Genomic DNA, 21,568 nt, shown 5'->3' on the forward strand with positions numbered 1-21,568 from the left:
GCGACTACTCATGTGGAATGTTGTAATGATAATTATGACATCATGGATCACGTGGTATGGCAGCCGCGTTGGAAAAAAAGGAAAAACTTTGGACCTCTATCTCTGAAACTGCACCAAGGGAAAAATTGAAACTTGGCACATGTCAAGTACTCCTCATGGGGGGAATAAGTGATTAAAAAAAAAGATGTCATCGGCGCCTTCATTATGACATCATAATTGCATATGTAGAATGCTACATCCGATCAGTATGAAAGTTTGTGAGGGTCATCTAGGGAAAAAAATGGTCCACAGAAAAAAATATTGATGACATCATCGGTCACATGATTCGGCAGCCATATTGTTTTTGGGGTTTTTTTTAAACGTTTAAAAATTTTCTACTCTGAAGTGGCTGAACCGATCGAGGCGAAACTTTACAGGTATAAAAACCTATTCATGAGGAACAAAAAGTTCACACATATCACATCACAGGTCACATGGTTTGGCAGCCATATTGGATTGAGGAAAAATATTAAATAATGTTTACGCTGGAACCATTTAATCAATCGAAGTGAAACTTCACAATTATGATCTAGTACTGATGTGGAATAAATGTTTTAAATTTCAACTTGATCAGACACATGGTCTGGCAGCCAGATTTATTTAATTTTTGCCTAATTTTTTTTTAATAAGGCTCACTTGGCTGTTGCTGGATGGGTTTGAGGGTCGAGGAGTAGTAGCTGAAATGTGAATTCTATCCAGGTTCCTCCTGATGACTTCATCTTTGCTTTTTGCTTGTTTGGGCTCCTTCTGATTACTCCAATGCAGGACTGTACCTATTTGGTCTTCTATTTGATTTGATTTGAATTTTTTTTTAATCCCATTCTAAATTCAATTGAATAATCATGAAAAACATCATGGATCAGGCTCAGGAGTCCGATCAAAGCGGGGTTGCATCAAAGCGGGATGTCTCGGTACCCGGTCATCACTGCCAGCATTTATAAAGTGGCAGTTCTAATTATGTCTCTTATCAATTAGGTAACGCACCAGTACACAAACACCACATAAAACTACACAAACACCACACAAAACACGTCCTGGTAATGGTGTGCAATCCCTGATTGCTCTTTTTTTTCAATTGAATTATATATTTGAACACTGTAGAACACAAATCACCTTGTTTACACTTCCAAAAACCTTCGGTTTAGCAGCACTTGGGCAAAATTGTACGTCATCTCGAACAATCAAATTTGCCGCACACTGAGGGTGGAGTAACAGTAAGATTCAGAAAAAAAAATGGCAGCATCTAGTGATGCAACCACAGAACTAACTTCATCCAAAAGATCTTTTTGGTTAGTGCATCTTTTTCTTGAAGATCATTCCAAAATAGTCATTTTTTTTGAGGAGAATTGACAGAAGGTTTAGCTCTGTTCTGTTCCGTTTGACCCATTGGCTTTGTATGGTTGCCATCATGCCTGTTTTTCAAAGTTCACCAACAATGCCAATACAGACCATGCTCGAAAAACATAAAGCAACTGTTGAAAAATTGCTTCACTTGTCCTTTTTCTCAAGATTGCAAGGGGAAAGGTGTTCTATGAATTCTCTCGTTATTCCTATGGTTGTGGGATCAACAAATGCTTGTTCATGCTCAAGTGAATTGCCAGCAAGCACACGGGCGTTTGGTTATCGGCATGCACAACCAAATTGAGGATTATAATGTTTTCCGAAGAAGCCATTTGTTGCTCTGAAAATTAAATTAAAGCTTCCACATTCAGTTCATCTTACAGAGTGTGAACTTTGGAGACACCATGCTCAAAGCCGTTTGGGTAATACATAAAAATACTGTACACTCACTCTCATTGAAGAAGACCAATAAGAAGGCCTATTTGGCTGAAAGCTTGTCACCAATAAAGATGGTGCAGAAGCTACATCCGTAACTCATTCAATTTCTTCTGGTTATACATTTTATACAAATGAGGCACCCTACCTATCGTGTGGAGTGTCTGCCATTTCTCACATATATATTCCATATTTATCATATATATATATATATATATATGATAAAGAAAGACCCAACCACATCTCTCACCTGTGAATGGAGGGAATAACCAATCAGCTCTCACCTAATCAATTAAACCCAGGTGGCTAGGATTATATAAATAAATTGTCAACTCCCATGCTCTTCTAGCCAAAGAAGCTGCATAAGGCAACCATGAAAGGTTACCAAGGTAAGCCCTTTGCTGTTTGAAACCCTTCCCAGAGTTTCTCCAGAGCTATAAAGACATTCACAAACAGTACGCACATGAAAATCCCAATGCTACACACCCCCTCAGCTGCCGGACCAGTTTCATTGCTTATTGGCGAATCTTAGCCACCTGAGTTTAATTGATTAGGTGAGAGCCGATTGATTATTCCCTCCATTCAGAGTGAAAGGTGTGGGTGGGTCTTTCTTTATCAAAATGAAGGGCTGTCAGGATACCCTCGAGGTATGCGCACTTACTTCTGAGCTGTCGAACGTCGGTTCAAATCTTAGCCGAGATATAAACGATCATTCTGGTGATTCACAAGAAGGGCAATCCATTATTGTGTGTGCTTGCCACTCGAATGGTTATTAAATTGGGTGTCCTTTTGCCAGCATTAATTGGTGAATGTTTAAGATTCTATACTGTCCTTTACGAAGAGGAGGTGAGCTATCGTTGACACCCTGGTCAAATTCCAAATTCCTGCTCTAAAGGGGCTGTCACACCTTGACGTTTTAGCCAGCGTATGGCAACGTATCAAAATGTATGTAAAACGCTGGCGTACGCTGAACTGTTGATGTTTTAAAAAAAGTTTTCGGCGCATTCATAACGAGTTGGACGTATGCATAATGTATTAGTAACGTACACAGAACGTTTCGATAACTTATACCAACGAATGCTTAGCGTGTTGTCGGCGGTCACAATGTATGCCCAACAACAGTCTAACTTATGCATAGCGCGGCAGCGTATCGCCGACGATCACGTGGCATAGCCTATTAAAAGGCTGCCACTTGACGATGCAAATCATAACCGCACTTGACATCGAAGTGTCAACATCACCGTCATGCCCTGTCACACCTTGACGTTTTAGCCAGCGTATGCCGACGTATGAAAAATTTGCTGCATACGCTGGCACACGTTGAATACGTTATGGGTAAGTTTTGTATACGTTAAGAGCACGCTGAAGCACGCTGGCATACGTCGGAGTACGCCGAGCACGTCGACAAGTTTTAAGCATGATCAAAATTTTTCGACGTATGCCAGCGTATGACTCACACGTTCCGCATACGCTGGCCATAAGTTGTAGGCACGTTATGCGATCGTTGACACACGTCGACACACGTTACTTGTAAGTTACTCATAAGTCAAAACATGTCGAGGTAATGTTTAGCGTACCCGAAACTTATTTCTAACCTATGAGTAACGTGCTTTGAACCTATGTGTAACGTATCTCCAACGCACATTGACGCATGTCGATGTATTTGACATCTTCCGGACGACCACAGAACTTACTGAACGTGTTTCTAACTTACAGCTACCGTATAATGGCGTATTGGCAGCATTTAGGGGAATTGGTATATACAAATGGGCTTCACAGGAGGAACCCGTCAGTGTTTCAGACTCCATGGTGAGTACATGTCCATGTCATCCGAGAGATGGAGGATCCGGCAAGGCTGAGACAACAATACCTACTAGCTGTCCTCCAACATCAACATGACCTCATCGATTTGACACTGTATCAGTTGCATGCCAATAGAGCCAGGAGAAGAAGAGGTGAACGGAGGAGAAGGAAATGGGTGAGACCATGGATCGGGAGGTGACGGCATTTTGGCATGTATGACCAGCTCATGGTGGAACTCCGTAACGAGGACCATGCATCCTTCACCAACTTCCTGCATATGCCCCCAGCGATGTTTGACGAGCTGCTAGCTCGAGTGGGTCCAAGGATAACCAAGCAGTACACCTTCTACAGGGATCTGCTTGAGCCTGGCATGAGGCTGGCACTGACATTGCGTCACCTTGCCTCTGGAAACAAGTATGCCTCGATGAAGTCCGGAAGACGTCAAATACGTCTACATACGTCAATGTCTGTTGGAGATACGTTACACATAGGTTCAAAGCACGTTACTCATAGGTTAGAAATAAGTTTCGGGTACGCTAAACATTACCTCGACATGTTTCGACTTATGAGTAACTTACAAGTAATGCGTGTTGACGTGTTTCGACTTATGAGTAACTTACAAGTAACGTGTGTCAACGTGCGTCAACAATCGCGTAACGTGCCTACAACTTATGGCCAGCGTATGCAGAACGTGTGAGTCATACGCTGGCATAAGTCGAAAAATTTCAAGCATGTTAAAATTTATCGACGAGCTCGGCGTACTACGACGTATGCCAGTGTGCTTCAGCGTGCTCTTAACGTATACAAAACTTACCCATAACGTATTCGACGTGTGCCAGCGTTTTAGAAAAATTTTTCATACGTCGGCATACGCTGGCAAAATTGTCAAGGTGTGACAGCCCCTTTACCTACAGGGGTGGTGGGGGGGGAGGATTGCATTAGCAGCCCCTCAGCCAATGATGCTACTCCATGTCATGTGCTGCAAATGAAAGAGGAAGAAGAAGAAGTCAGGAACACTGCTGGGGAGTCTGTTGCAAATAGAGGCAGTGTGGGGTAGGGGAGGAGAGGAGATGAGACATGACGATTGGTATGGACCACAGCATGAACCGAATGATGGATATGTTGAAAATGACACTTGGAGCCCCGGGCATGTAGAATTTATATTGCGTTGGCCAGACACACCTAAGCAGTCATGTCTCTTTCGTGGGGACCATCTCGCCAAACTTCACCACCCCACTCAATTATCGCACAGGGGCAAGGTTTTTTGAAGTTGTGATCTCTCCTGTCTTACTCTTTGTGGTGTGAGTGGTTAAGGTACAGCTTTAAGCCATCACAATTTCATGGTTGCATGGAGATTTATTGTGGCCAAATAACTATCAGTGTGTTGCTCTCCTTGTTCTCCCCACACCTTTTCTCGATAATAAACCCTGTTTTCTCATGACAGGTGTGTCAGCCTGATGCATGGTTCGTTGTTGGTAGATTATAACCATGGCTTGAGTAAAATCCACGACCGTTGGAAATTTGGTGCTAAACTTTCCTCGGAGGGTTAACTTTGCAATGTGTTTTCCCAGGGTACATGCTTGGCTACAATTAAATTCTTTACAAATGGGAGAACTATCATAGGTGAGACAGATCTCGTTAGAGTTTCTGTACATCAGAAACCAAAGAACAGATCTGTGGAGTGTCCCAGGCGGATGGTGTGTGGTCTTTGAGAACCATCCGTTGCCGTCTGGGGAGAAAATTTGACCACGTGTAAACCCCCAGTCCAGCATCACAACATAACCGACGACACACACACATACACACCTCTTGCTCCAGCATGCAATACACATCTGAGCTCTGCAATGGATCTGAAGGATTGTATAAAAATGTATATCTGAATGTGCAAGTTCACAGACAACAATGCATGCAGAGGCAGACATTAGTGAGTTGATAAGTCTTGTGTTACTGCAATGTTTAAGATTTTTTTTAAAAGATCCATTCAATATCGTCTTTTTTTTGTTCCTAAACAAGTGTTATTGTTTGGTGCAAGAAACAAACACCACCCCTGCAACTTCCAAATGAATTTGTAACAGTGACTCTTCAGCTAAACACCAGTATTTCCCAGCTACCTTGAGAAGCATAAGATATGCTGCTGGGATAAATAACCAATGCGGCTAATTTGATTTGAAGAAGCATTTAATCAGCACGAAAGTTCCCATCTTGCCAAAATGCCTCAATAAGTGAAACTTGTTTTTATCAATCGGAGGTGACAGTTTGTTGTTGTTTTTTATTTATTATCCTAATCGCCATCATAATCATTATGTTAACTGTGTTGAATGCACTACGTACCAACAACCCCAGCCGTTTTCAGCAGCAAATGGATGGAATAAACCGACAGGAGAGCCACAGATACGAGCAGGCATCTTGAGAAGGAATAAGAAGGCAGAATTAACAAAACGAACAAAAAAGAAAAGATTTAGCTTTAATCAACAGTTCTTGAGTAAATCTACGCGCGGTCTACGGATCCTGGTTATGTTGTACTGGTGAGGTTCCATCCCAAAGGCAGTTGGGAAAATGCTATAAAGACCATTGCAGTTAAACTTCCATGATCTTTTATTATTATTATTATTTATTTATTGTACAGTATCGGCTATTCCTAAACCATAATAATACAAGCCGGTAGGCGGAAATGGGTAGTCGCCTACCCAATAGAACTTGACGCGATGGGCCCGTTCGATGGGGAATGACCTGAGGATTAAGCACAAGAAAATTCATGATTCTAGCTTCAAGGGTTAATGCTGCAGATTGTTTTTTCGTTAAAATACCCCCACATTTAGAGGTTTTTCGGTCGTTGCTAAGCAACGGAGGAGTCCATAGCAACGGTTCTTTCTCACACATAATTAGGACATACCATGAACCTACCATACCAGTTTCATGTATATCTGATTCATCGTCTCTGAGATATAACGAACTTCGTTTTTTTATTGTTTTCGACAGGGTTCATTAAATGTCTATCTTCTCCAACAGTTTTCAGAGGATCCGGCTGGGAATTTTTGACAATATGGCTGAATGTACTGCCCACAGTCGCTCGTGGGGTCGATTTTTGATTTTCGAAAAAATTAATTTTTTATGATTTTTCAAAAATTTCAGTCCCGTTGCTCGTTTCAAAGGCAACGGTGGTGTCCATAGCAACGGTTCTCATTTGCACACAACTAAGTCATGGTATGAACCTACCAGCCAAGTTTCATCAAAATCGCCATTGTATTAACTGAAATGGCCATTTTAAATACTGATAATAAGGGTAGAAAGAAAAAAAAATCTCAAAAAAAAATTTTTTGGAGATTTTTTTTTTTTCGCAACTCGATCGACTTCCCAATAATTTCAAGGATTGCTGTAAATGAATGTTAATGTCACAACATCCTATATTCAAGTTTATTTAAAATGTAAACCTCAAAACATCGTTCATTCACTTAAAGTAAGAACCTTAACCTGGAAGTAATTTTGACTGATTTTGGGCACTGTTCTTCCTTGAGGTACACACACACACACACACACACACACACACACACACACACACACACACACACACACACACACACACACACACACACACACACACACACACACACACACACACACACACACACACACACACACACACACACACCTCTTGGACTGTTTCTCCTTACAAAGGAAAACTACAGCAAACAATTTTCTATCACTACCTGTAGAATGTCCCAATTTCCAACAGATGCAACAGTGCATGTTAAATGGCCTAATGGCTCCCAGATGTCCACCTCTAAAGCCTTTATTTGTGTATGTTTTTTCCTGGATACCCTTCATCGGATACAAAATCACGCATCTTTAAGAGAAACGGCAATGCTTGGGCAGCATTTTCAACGCCGGTCAAACAAAATCCTTCCAAACCACAATTTAGACAAATTAACGCGACACGAGAACCTGAAACATCTCCTAAACGCGATGCATCGACTTCCCTTGTTCACCAATTACTTTCAATCTTAAAATTGAGCTGTCAACTTGAATGACAACTATCCAAGATGATTGGATTATTTTCATTTCACTGGCAACTCTGCACCCCGTTTTCACATTAACATTGAACATGTGCGTTGAATTAGGCACACGCGACAGTCGAATACGATATCTCAAGATCAGTGGAACACGAAGGCGAATGCTTGAACCCCAAAAAAAGCTAAAACAAACATGAAGTGGGTGCGGTGGACCCCACATTATCTTGTGAACCTTCACCACAACACTTTGCTCGTACAACGTACAAATTGAGGGAAGGTTTGTCCGTATTACATGCTGGGCAATCTTCCTTGGTCGGTCTTTACAATTGCTTAACATCCTCAATTGTCGAATTCCCAAATGTACATCTCAAATTGAAAGTAAGAATAGCTTGACTCAAGGACTGATAGAAAAGAACCAAAAGGCCATTTTTGACAAGAAACTCTTTCAACTTCCATACAATCTTCATTTGCTTCTGTACTTGGTTCACATATTCAGGTGCAGAAAATCTAGCTTTAATGAGGTGGAAGCGACGGCGACCATCACTGTTCCCAAGTACTTATTCTCAGAAATTTGTTCTGTGCTATGATCATGAATAATAATCAAAGGTTTATGGTCACCTGCTGAATGGCGAAAATATTAAAAAAAAATTTTTCTTGGTCTTGTTGACATTAAGAACTAAATCATCACGGTCACATAAGTCACAATAGTGGGGCAACTTAGCATAACAATTGTGCATTTTGTGAGGAAAGCACCAAATTTGGCACACAAGTAGCCGATCATATTATGAACAGATTTGGATATTGGGCCATCTCAAATTCAGCTGCTGATGGCTGTGGCAGCCATTTTCCACTGCCATCAAAAATTTTGAGATGGCCCAATATCCAAATCTGTTCATAATATGATAGGCTACTAGTGTGCCAAATTTGGTGCTTTCCTCACAAAATGCACAATTGTTATGCTATATTTCGCTAAGTTGCCCCACTACAAGTCTGAATAGCCTTCCCTTGCGATCTATCTATATCGACAAAAGGTTTCCCTCTTTTACTTAAGTTAGCCCTTCAGCTCCACGGTAATCGACAGCTTATTATTCGGATATGTTTTAACGAGTTTATAAGGGACGACGGAATCAACACAGAACTTGATGCACTCAGAGAGAACTGTCACCCTCATATCACATCCACCAACTCAGACGAATACATGAATACACTCCAATCTGCACAAACAAAACATGTCGGCAGCTCGTCGGTGGTATCCGAGCTCCAAACAAGCCGACCCTAAGTAACCGCCTTGTACCGTTTCACTTTTTGCTTACAAGATGGAAGCAAAATAATGTTATTGTGGTTGGCGTTTCCAAAATTGAGGACGAGCCTTCGATGAATACGCATGAGGAACACTGGAGCTGCATAAATCAGGACGTTGCGTAATTCTGTGTATGTTGCTGCACATGTTGATCAAATGTTGGGAACAAGGTGTTTTATCCGCATTGATTTAAATGTCACTTGATAATTTTGGCTGAATTGGGCGATAAAGCCTGCCGGTCATTGCCCTGGAAACAATGTGTTCACTTGCTGTTGTCACATTGGCTTGTGGTGAAATGTGGACAACCGGTACAAAATATGATTTGGCTCCCTTGGTACATAAAAAGGTCAAAGCCTACCAAGTACATACTGTTACGTTTATTGGGAGGGGGGTGAGATATTACCGTGGAACAGCTAGGAATGTATAGTGTAGCATGGTCCGTGTGCGAGTAGATAGCCACCTCAATGTACCAGTAATGAAATGTCAGCTTAAGCATTGTCTTGTTTGCCTGTACATCATACAGGGGATTATGGTTAAGGAAATTGTGTGTGAAACTCCGATGTAAACCTCTGCGGGGGGGGGGGGTGCCGGGAGGCATGGCAAGAAAGAGGCATGGGGGAGTGGTAGATGGCCAAAAACGGCAGTTGGGGGAGAGAGAGGATGTGTGGGGCAGTTTGGGGAGAGAGAGAATGTGTGGGGCAGTTTGGGGAGAGAGAGGATGTTTGGGGCAGTTTGGGGAGAGAGAGAATGTTTGGGGCAGTTTGGGGAGAGAGAGAATGTGTGGGGCAGTTTGGGGAGAGAGAGAATGTTTGGGGCAGTTTGGGGAGAGAGAGAATGTGTGGGGCAGTTTGGAGAGAGAGAGAATGTGTGGGGCAGTTTGGGGAGAGAAAGGATGTTTGGGGAAGTTTGGGGAGAGAGAGGATGTTTGGGGCAGTTTGGGGAGAGAGAGGATGTTTGGGGCAGTTTGGGGAGAGAGAGAATGTGTGGGGCAGTTTGGGGAGAGAGAGAATGTGTGGGGCAGTTTGTGGAGAGAGAGAATGTGTGGGGCAGTTTGGGGAGAGATAGGATGTTTGGGGCAGTTTGGGGAGAGAGAGGATGTTTGGGGCAGTTGGGGGAGAGAGAGAATGTTTGGGGCAGTTTGGGGAGAGAGAGAATGTTTGGGGCAGTTTGGGGAGAGAGAGAATGTGTGGGGCAGTTTGGGGAGAGAGAGGATGTTTGGGGCAGTTGGGGGAGAGAGAGGATGTTTGGGGCAGTTTGGGGAGAGAGAGAATGTGTGGGGCAGTTTGGGGAGAGAGAGAATGTGTGGGGCAGTTTGGGGAGAGATAGGATGTTTGGGGCAGTTTGGGGAGAGAGAGGATGTTTGGGGCAGTTGGGGGAGAGAGAGGATGTTTGGGGCAGTTGGGGGAGAGAGAGGATGTTTGGGGCAGTTGGGAGGGGGTGAGGGGAGAGAGAGGATGTTTGGGGAGAGAGAGAGAGAATGTTTGGGGCAGTTGGGAGGGGTGAGGGGAGAGAGAGGATGTTTGGGGAGAGAGAGAGAGAATGTTTGGGGCAGTTGGGAGGGGGTGAGGGGAGAGAGAGAGAACGTTTGAGGCAGTTGGGGGAGAGAGAGAGAGAATGTTTGGGGCAGTTGGGAGGGGGGGTGACGGGAGAGAGAGAATGTTTGGGGCAGTTGGAGAGACGGGATTCGAGAAGAGTTGAGAGAGCGAGTGTTGGGAACGGCTGAGGAGAAGGCGGAGAAGTCTGGGAATGCGGCTGGGAGTTGTTGGCGTGTGCGGGAGTGAGAGGAGAGCTTTCTTTGAGGAGGTTGTCCTGCCTGCCTGCCTCTGGCTCTGTTGGTCGCCGGGGCCTGTGTGTGACCCTCCTGTCGATCTAATCATCCTGCGATTGTCTGCTCGCCTCCTCCTCCCTTCTCAACATCTGCTTTCCCCGCTGCTCCAAAAAGCTGAGTCCCCCCGGTTTTTTTATCCCTCCCCATCTGTGACCTAGTCTGCGGTGCGGCGCCTCATTATTTAGATATAGTCAACTGATGTGTACATAATTATTGATTTGTTTATTATCGATTCTGTATTTTCCTTTTCTTCCCCACCACAACCCACCGTGGTCTCCTCCGTCACGATTAAACCCTCCCTGGTTATTCTTATTATTGAATGCAGTTAGGGGAAATAAACCCATTGGGTTCAAAATCTAAAGGGTTCTTGGGTCTCTCCTCATGACACACGTGCGTGCCATCCGCCATTAACTCAGAACGCCTCATTTGAGCCGCTCGGGACATCGCGGGACTTCGACCTCCCGCTGCAACGAGCTCGACGTTAGTTGAGCCATCGACGCTACAATACAATGTCCTTCAATGACCAGTTATATCCATAATAGATCAAGGTAACTCCATCCCACCCTCCCAAATTTAACCTTCTTTCATCAAGTAAAAAATGTGAGGTAACAAGGTACCCTTTTTAGATTAGCAGGAATTTAGGGTAATGAGTTTGGCCAGGGTACTGAATCAACGGCCTCCATGCTCTTGGAAAATACCAGTGCATAGTGAGCAACCACAAGCAAATTCTCGCAGATGGGATGACTGGCTGAACCTCCCTTTCCAAGGACGGCACACTCACATTTGCAACACCCTGCCTGTGAAGCACCAGGATGACGGTCCACATTTCGGCCGGGTATCAAACCCAAGTGAGACGGCCCACGGCCAAGTGTGGCACATCTGAGTTATCCTGTATGCCAGTTTCCACCTGTCATGTGGTGTTTATGCTCAAGTTATTTATGAACCAAAAACTGAAGCTCTTGGGAAGAGAAGTGGAGATGCAGAACTCACACAAAGAGGATGATTCCAGTATTAGCCATGGCATATGCCAAGCCCAATATCCCACTCCCCATGATGGCATTCGCGAGATTGAAGACCGACATTCCAAATGAAATTTTCCCTTCGTGCTGTGGAAGAAATGTTCAGTCATTGTTACATTTTATAGAATGGCTCGTGAATCGTTTCATCATATTAAAAAGGAAAACGAAAAGGAAGGTCGGTGGGGGAGTAGGCAATTAAACGAGGGAAGAACAGGGTATAATCAGGGAGGACTTGACGTGGACAGAAAGGAAGACATAAATACTTACATCCGTGAAAGGTGAATCCAAGGCAGATGAGGTTCCGTCTGGAAGAAACTTTTCCCTTTCTTCTAAATCACCATTTGCCCTGACGACAACATTCCGATTATCTCATCTGTGCGATCATATATTTCTTCCCCCTGAAGTCAATTTCTCAAAGAATCTTTTGGTGGCTGTTTCACTTTATCAGCAGCTTATACCATGGGAACCACTTTGTCATTTTTCCTCTTATTTTCTGACACACTATTTTCCAACTCCCCACCCCCTCCCTCGAATCACCATGGTCCACATTACCTGTCAAGTCCAATCTTGTGACTCTCGCTGAAAGTACCAAGTGTCCTGGTACCCTCGGAAACCAATGTCACCATTTTCAGTTCCACTGGCTCCTTCGACATGACTGCACTTTCCCACCTCTGGTGGTGTGGTCCCCGTTTCAGTTATTACTCTTCTTTTTGTAAACGCACTCCCACGGTCACGACAGCAAAGAGGGACCAGCAAAGGTAATGCCTGTGCAATAAAAGTGAGAGGCATTAAAGGATAAATGAATGGAGGAAAAAGAGAGAGAGAGAGAGAGAGAGAGAGAGAGAGAGAGAGAGAGAGAGAGAGAGAGAGAGAGAGAGAGAGAGAGAGAGAGAGAGAGAGAGAGAGAGAGAGAGAGATATATATATATATATATATATATATATATATATATATATATATATATATATATATATATATATATATATATATATATATATATATATATATATATTGTTGCGGATTCCGCGCCCGCCGGCGTGCGACGGCCACGTAACTCGAATCGCGGCACGTCGCCCACCGGACGGACAATCCAATCGTGACCCTCTCGGACTAACGCCGGGAACCAGTCACGGGTGGACCTTTCGGTCTCACCGCGATCGAGCCAATCAGCCCCCGCGTGGGATAGGGTTGCTCGCCAAATTCGACCTACCTAAGTACCCACGCGGAGGGTAGACCGGGCGATCGCACCTCGCCGCAGGTCGACTTTGGACACGGGCCACTTAAGCGACCCGTTCCGTACTATCAGAATAACCGAGCGGTGTTATCGTCGACCTCGACGGTTCGATTAATTATCGGGCGTATTCAGCCCACTACCAACCCTTTACGTGAAGCAAGATGAGGATTCAATGAAGGAAATGACGAAGCGAAGCGGGAAACAGTTCAACACAAAGCACATTTATTCGCGGCACACGGGAAGCACACATATACAATTCCACCAAATGCACACAGAAAAGAAAAACACAATGCAACTTACACAAAAAGCAAATGTAAAAGCGAAGACACAATGCAGAGCTAATACCGACTACCGAGCACACGGCAACACTTATACAATTTTACTTCACAGACGGCGCCGACAACACATACCCAAAACCAAGGAAAAGAATACCCTCAAGGATGAGGCGGGCCTGAGGCCGAGACCGGGTCGGGCCTACCCGTCTGGTGATGAGACGCGGAGCGGCGATGGTGCCTCAACTCCGCGGGCCTCGCGGGCAGTGTCTGGTAGGGGGTGGGAAAGGGGCCCCTTGGTCGCACTATCTCAGCGCGGGGGGAAACAGGAGGGGGTTGCTGATGCTCGGGGTATAGAGGATTTTTATTGCCCCGCGACGAGCGTCTCCACCTCGGCCAGGTCGCGCTGTCGGCCTCCTTGGGGTGCAGCTCCCTGCACGACGCGAGCACCCCCTCGTCTGCCCTCGCCGCCTCTCCACAGCTCCGTCCCCTCCGTTCCGACTCCAACGCACACGATGACCAGCTCCTTCTTGCCAACTCCACCGCCCGCGAAGTCTTGACTCTCTGTTCCCTCTCGACTCTCCTACTCTCTGGACTGACGAACACGGTCGCTTTTATCAGCCCCGTAGCTTCGCCCTCTCATCTTTGACCCCCTCCCTTCGACCTTTCACCTCGCTCCCCATTGGCCCGAGAAAAAGTGGGCGTGAATGCTTTTTGATCCATAAATTTGCATATATCGATCGCCCTCCACCGCCCTGGGGCGGGGCCACCCGCCCTCGCTCACCGATTGGACGGCAAAAAGTGGGCGTGTGTCGTTTTTGATCCGTTTTTTGAAGCACAAAATCCGTGATTTTGTACACGCTGTTCGGCGCGCGCCCTGCACGAGTCCAACGCCGGTACCCACAGGCGGCGCAAGAACGGTGGCGATGCGACGGTTGCGAGGTGTGACGTGAAGGTCGTGGCGGTTGTGGTGAAGCGGCGTTGTGGTTGGTGGTTGATGTTGTGGTTGTGGTGGTAATCATGGCGGTTGGTCCAAAATAAAGATAGCAAAAGAAAAACGGCTATCCTGAAGAGTCGCAGCACGCATAAATGACATGTATTCTCACTAGACAACGGGTTTGGGCCTAACTACACATGTACTTTCCGAGATACCTCACCTAAGGGACCTGAATGGTGGTTTGCGAATTTGGTAACCACAACAATATATATATATATATATATATATATATATATATATATATATATATATATATATATATATATATATATATATATATATATATATATATATATATAACGGTCTCTTTAAATAAGAATGAATAACAAAACAGTGATAACAGCAAAACTCAAGCATAATACTTTATAATAGTCGGATAACCCTGCTCTTCTGTGTTCCCCTCCCTGCCTATTGTTAATAAATACCCCTATTGTTGAATGTATCAGCTCGTTTCTGTGTTTCTATCATTGGTTTGCCACGCTGCGAATGGGAACTAGAAGGCTTCATTGTTGCCGTAATCTGCAATCAGCCTGGCAGGATTCTGGTACTCTCCACTCGGTACGGCTTGGATCCGGCTCGGTAACGGCCCGGATCGCGCAGATCCTGCCGAGGGTGAATTTCCCCGGTAGTTTGGACGACGTGGGTATTTAGGTAAATTGAAATTGGCAATCTACCCTTATTCCACGTGGTTGACCTATTGGCGATCTTCGGTCCAATAAGGGACCCTTGCCTTCTTGGAATTCTCCGAGAAGCACGGTCTAGATTCCGGGTGTTCGGTGGAGCCGACTCTACTGCTCCACCTAGCGGTCGTGCTCACCGCCGACGCCTGGCTCCACAACAATATCGCCAGACCCTCCGGTAGCATTGACATTTTCACCAAATTATTAATTTATCTTCTCCATATTGTCATCGAAAAGCTTTGTTAAAAATTTGATGACAAAAGCTCAAATGGTAAGAAAAAGTTACAGCATGGACAGACACAGACAGACACACAAGTGATTGCAAAACCCCATCTGTCGTTGCGTGGGGGATGGGCTTACTAGAACGGCATGTGGTGGAGTACATACCTTCACCAGGCTGAATAGTTTACATTTTGTAAACGACCGATAGGCCGGATCTGAATCCGGACTTTAACCAAAATCGAATCGGCTTGTTCATGTAACCGAACCAACTCGTCCACCTAGCTTTGTCATAACTCGTCCACAGCTGTTGGAGATATCGTGCTAGAGATCGTTCTTGGCCCCATCTCTCAATGGTGAAGAATCACTTTTTAAAAAAAATTAAATAACTCTCGTATCCGGATCCAGAATTGGATCTTCACCGAAATCTAATCAATTCAGCCTTGTAACACTCCCAACATGTGCACCAAGTTTCGTCCAAATCCGTCCGCAACTTTTTGAGATATCGTGTTTACATATTGTTTTTAACCCCATATCAATTCTTCCGTGTCACACACCCAACCTGTCCACCAAATTTCGTCTGAATGTGTCCACAACCTTTTGAGATATCCTGCTCACAGACAGGGGTGAAAACACAACCTCCGTCAACCTTCGGCGGCGGAGGTAATGAGAGAAAAAAGGTGTAATGATGTGAAAAACAGTAAGAGAAGAGAGAAAAGCAACAGAGTATTTCCAGAGAAACGTTCTGCAGACACTGTGAGCGGAGACAGAAAACAAGAGGAGTCGAGGTTGACACGACACAGATAAAAAGGGAACGTTGTCACCTTATCTAGAAACATATCACTCCATCTTTGAAGTTCTGTCAAATGAATCATTGCATCCATTTTATCACTCACACCCCCCGATGCTAGCCAATGCTGAGAAGGGCGGAAAGGGCACATCCTCAAAAAATAAACACAAACCACGTCAGCCCCCAAATGCCTATCGAAATCCATTATGGCTTCTCTTCTCATGCCACGATGGGCAATGCAATATTGCCAAACGATTCCTATTCCTGGACTTTAGCAACCTCATTCCAATGCCACTGAATCGAGCACTCGTCAATCCCTCTCACACCCAAAAGTGAGCCTTTTTTTTTAAACTCCGATCAAGAGAAATTCTCCAAAACTGAAAAGTGATCATTTCTTTCTTCTTTTTTTTTTTCCTCACCGTACTCACAAATAATATTATAAAATACTGTCCCCAAATTTTTTAAATAAATAATTGTACACCGTCTCAACAGTAAATATTTGTACCATGTCCAAACCCAAAAAAAAATAATAATAAATCACAATGTACAGATCGGTCATTTCATCACTGTGTTTAAAAAATAAATAAATAAATAAATAAATGAAAATAAAACGTTTTTGAATTGAAATAGATTTTTTTTTTAAAACATAAAATGAACCATGATAATTACAACGAGTAAAACACACAATCGTCACACAACAAACCAAATGGAATTCAATGTTACCGATGGAGTTCAGGTTCTTTCAGAAAACCACGCAGCTCAACCAATGGTCTGGCTCGGATGTAATTCCCGCGTGGAACACCACATATAAAGAGGGTATTTTCAAGGGAGGGGCCAAAGCGGGACGATGGGGGTGGGCTCCACAAGAGGTCATTCGGTTTGGCGTTCCACAATGGACACACTGACGAAACGACTACACGATATGCATTTTGGTCAATCGACTCTCACTTGGCTCATGTTTGCCTATTTTGCTTCGAAACTTGCATCAATGGTTTGCGTCCCCTTTCGTTACATTGAAAGTTCATTCAGTGATTAAAATGATCAAAATATTTCCGATGAAAGTGAGTTCAATCAAGCTGTACTTGTACTCATAGAACAAGCTGGACCTCCGCCGGGCTGAACAGTTCACGTTTTGTTTTCCACTGATAGGCCGGATCTGCATCCAGACCTTAACCAATATCAAATGGGCTTATTATTGGCACCCACCAACTGATCCACCAACCGGGCATAGTGGCGTGCGCCTGTAATCCGGCGACTCGGAGGGTTGGGTTGGAGGATCGCTTGAGGACGGGAGCTCTGCACTGGGCCATAGTATGAGAGGGTGTAGGGCAGCCCGGAATCATGGCGAAACCCAATCCTTATCCCTGTGTCGTAAGAGGCGACCAGGGTTGCGTCAGGAAGGGCATAAAACCGGCGTAAAACCTATGCCAAATCAGTATGCGGATCATAACGGATGATCCGCTGTGGCGACCCCTAACGGGAGCAGCCGAAAGACGAACAACAACAACCAACTGATCCACCAAGTTTTGTCCGAATCCGTCCATAACGTTTTGAGATATCGTGCCATATATTGTTTTTGGCCCTGTCTCTCAATGGTGAGGAATCACTTCAAAAATTATAGCATCCGGATCTGGATCTTCACCAAAATCGAATCAATTGGTTCTTGCAAAAAAACCCAATGTGACCACCAAGTTTCGTCTGAATCAGTCCATAACTTTTTGACAAACAGACAGACGCTGGGGGGGGGGGGGGACATAACCTCCGCTTACCTTCAGTGGCAGAAGCACAATAATTACATTAATATGCTGTTTTAATCGATGAGAGGTGTATGATGCTGATGGTAGCCCTACCCCATGTGATGCACGTGCTATAATATGCACAGTTCAAGAAGTGAGATTAATCCTTGGTTCAAAGCCTGGTGGGATTGCTTCTCCTTATGGGGTTGTGAAAAGGAACTTTACCTATAATGTATTTATTGTTGAAGGAATCATGACAATAGTTATCCATAGGTACATTATCCTTGAAACCATTCCCCTCCCCCTCCTCACACTTGCATCTCAGGAATGTACAACAACCATGACCCGAACATCCCACAATACTCCCCGCTTACTCTCACCCAATCCTCAAAGCCACCAGAAAGCATCTAATGGAGGTGGCTCCCAAGAAAACTAAGGTATCATTAAATATTTACACTGGATGGAATCAAGGGATCATTGATCAAAGTATGCCAAAACTGCTTCAGTTACACCAATAATTTTGTGCAGTGCTTTTCTTCCCTGGGAAGTGACATGTGCTCGATGGCGTATCTTGGGCGCTTCGGTGGAAAATCATTCTTGGGTTGGCACGCGTCCCCGACAAAGAAGTATAACGCGAGCAATTTCAAAGATCGGATCTTTTATATCGAGTTGATTGCATGTGAAAACAATTTAAGCTTTTTCTGGACTTGGATAAATAACACAAAATACCTGGGCTTGGATCGTTCCATTTCAGAGCTCATTTGAGGATACCAGCTACTGGGCTTTCATTTGGAGCCACTGCTCATTCAAGTACATGTCTGTTGAGAACCGAAATTTTACTGGATATAACTTGCATCATTGACTGTGTGTGTGTGTGTGTGTGTGTGTGTGTGTGTGTGTGTGTGTGTGTGTGTGTGTGTGTGTGTGTGTGTGTGTGTGTGTGTGTGTGTGTGTGTGTGTGTGTGTGTGTGTGTGTGTGTGTGTGTGTGTGTGTGTGTGTGTGTGTGTGTGTCTGTTGTTAGTTGTTATCTCCATTTTTGGGTTTGATGAGATGGAATGAAGTCCTCCCAGGACTAGTACTTTCTGTTTCTGTCTTGCAGAACCTACACATGTCTGTCTGGCCCAGTCCCACCATCGTTTTAAATCTATTGGTGGAGTGTCCTTGATCTTGGGTATTTATTACAGCGCGGCGACATCGCGCTGTTATATAATTGGCTATTCTGTCCTGTCTTCTGTCACACTTACGGCCGCGTACGTCCCTTTGATCTGAGGGCTATAAATATAAATTTGTCCAACGTCACAACTCTTCCCATCATGCATGCTAATTCACCGTGTCTACATTTAAATTTTATAACTGCAAAATTGTTTCATCATTCTTAACTTAGACTTTTCGAAGTATTCGCTTCTTGTTATTATTTGTTCTCCATCCCAGTTGAGCTGACTTCTTCTTAGCCATTCCAATGAGCCTTCTTTGTCAATCCCAACTCGGTCCAATTAAATTTTGTATTTTCCTGCTCTTTTGTCGTTCTCCCAGTTGTTGTATGTTTGTTGATATTCCTTTTGTCTTTTTTTGTAATTGTTGGGGCTGTATTTGTTGCTGTTTTATTTTCCTGTGTGTTATCTTCGATTCGCACCTGTTTTTGGAAATGCCTTGTAAAGTGAATTAGGGATACTTTCTCAGGTTTCTTGTGTTCATGTTTGTTTACAATTTGAATCCGATAGTCTGTTGAGCATTTAAAACATCCTCAGCTAATCCTGCACTCATCGCTCTAAGTACTTGGTTGAGTTCCATCAGGTCGCTCCCTCCCTCTCATCTTGGCAGGTACATTCTCAGGATGCACTGTTTTTATAGAACGTTTTGTGGATGGAAAGGAGTTTTCTTGTTTTGACGTCGAACATAACGATTTCTGATTTGGGCCAGTTTACTATTCCACAACTAAATTTGAAACACTGGAACTGTAAGTTGGTTTGTGGCTTTGATTATATTTCTTGGGGAGAGGTACATTTTCAGGATCACCTTTGTTCTCCATATGTATTCCTTGGCGATTGCTTGTAGCATTTATTTGTGACATATTGGGTGGCCCTCTTCCACTCCGAGGTATTTGCATGACGAGTGGGCCTGTTGGTCCATTGGACCAAATTTTCATTGGTCCTCAAGGCCTTGCAGCATACCTGCCCGCCGTACTCGAGCATGGGCTTGCCTTTTCACCGAGCCGAGATGAGCCTGGGCCAGGGCGGTGATTATACGATTGTTATTATTATTGCCAAATTATACTCCTATTATTATTATTATTGTTGTGAATATTATTAGGATTAATTAAATGCTTTGCTACAATGTTATCATTCTGTTTTTGTTATTTATTTTGTAATTAGAATGCCATGGCATGGAACGACCGATAAAGCTGCTCCATACACCTTAACATGGCGTGTGTTTAAAACATGGGAATTCTTCCAGGTTCTTTGTAGTTAATTAGCCTAATCAACTCAGGTGATCATGACGATCATTTTGGTGCATCACACTCCACATCAGAAGGCTCCAGTAGAACTCCACATGACACATGACACATGACACACACACACACACACACACACACACACACACACACACACACACACACACACACACACACACGCACTAGAGGCTTCGTTTTCTAAATACTGTAAATGTTGTTTCAAGGTCAATTTTTATGTTGTCTTTTTTGTTGGTTTACCTTTAAATCATCTATGTATCATAGGTGTGTCACCTTTCCTATTTCTTTGGATGTTCTTCTATTGGTTGTTAGGGTATATCCGTATCCTTGTTTGTTGATCAGGTTACTCAGTGGGTCCAGAGACAGACAAAAGAAGAAGGGAGAAAGACTGTCTCCCTGGAAGATCCCATGTCGTATCTTCATATGTGGTATTTCTGAGCTCTGCAATAGCAATGTGGTATTCCAGAGCTGACATTGCTTTCTCAGTTTGATTATTTGGGAATTTATTTTATATATTTGCATGCTTTTTATTGTCCATGAACGTGGGACGTTCTCAAAAGCTTTCTGATAGTTGATCTAGGTGGTAGACGGTTTCATTTTTCGGCGTGTGTGTGTGTGTGCGTCATTTGTTGGCCATATGTGTGGCCAGTCGGCTTCCTCGTTCACTCTTTCCCTACCCTCTTCTTTTCTCAACCTTTCGTCACAATCGTCCTTTTCACTCTGCCTCAAATCCCCTTTCTTGCTGTCTTATTTCTCCTCAAAACAACCCCAAATAAATAAATAAATCGTCATTCATTAATATCTGCTTGCTCACCCTCTGTGTACTCCTCCCCTCCCTTTGTTCTCATTCTGCTCTCACCCATTTTAACTCCAAATGACCCTCTGTTGTTTCCTTCTACCATGCTGAGTGATGTTTCTCCATGCTTTCCATTGTTACCTCCACCACCAAAGGTGGACGAAGGTTATGTTTTCACCAATGTCTGTCTGTTTATCTGTCTCTTTGTCTTTGAGCAGGATATCTCAAAAAGTTGTGGATGGATTCAGACAAAATTTGGTGGACAGGTTCGGTTTGTGACAAGGAAGAAGTGTTCAGATTTTGGTGAATATCCAGATGCGAGAATTTTTTTGGTGATTCTTCACCATTGAGAGATGGGGAAAAAAAATGATATATAGCATGATATCTCAAAACGTTACGGATGGATTCAGACAAAAGTTAGTGGATGAGTTGGTTAAGTGACAAGAGCAAGCCGATTAGATTTTGGTTCAGGTTAAGATGCAGATCCGATCTATCAGTGGGATACAAAACGTAAACTGTTCAGCCTGGTGGAGAATGACTGAGTGTCATTGTAGTATTTTTTTTTCTGTCTAATCTGTTCCAGCTCTTCTATGAGCCT

General features: G+C 43.8%; 1 protein-coding gene across 4 annotated transcripts in view; it reads right to left on the reverse strand.

The window, feature by feature from the left end:
- The window catches only part of LOC147018592 (sodium-coupled neutral amino acid transporter 3-like), a 104,920-nt gene that overhangs the window by 74,888 nt on the left and 8,464 nt on the right, over window positions 1-21,568 (reverse strand). For 3 of the 4 annotated variants that reach the window (XM_085898387.1, XM_085898388.1, XM_085898390.1), the window contains 4 exons: window positions 12,328-12,540; window positions 12,043-12,121; window positions 11,747-11,862; window positions 5,950-6,023 (listed from right to left, as the gene is read on the reverse strand). In XM_085898387.1, the coding sequence (XP_085754513.1) occupies window positions 5,950-6,023; window positions 11,747-11,862; window positions 12,043-12,121; window positions 12,328-12,428 (370 nt within the window). In that variant the 5' untranslated portion in view covers window positions 12,429-12,540. Of the gene's footprint in view, window positions 1-5,949; window positions 6,024-11,746; window positions 11,863-12,042; window positions 12,122-12,327; window positions 12,541-16,690; window positions 16,812-21,568 lie in introns of those variants that run through there. The other variant, XM_085898389.1, reaches the window with a different exon arrangement.

The sequence above is a fragment of the Eptatretus burgeri genome, chromosome 10 (assembly GCF_056783735.1).
Source record: "Eptatretus burgeri isolate ZD-2024b chromosome 10, Ebu_testis_v1, whole genome shotgun sequence".
In the NCBI taxonomy this organism is placed as follows: Eukaryota; Metazoa; Chordata; class Myxini; order Myxiniformes; family Myxinidae; genus Eptatretus; species Eptatretus burgeri.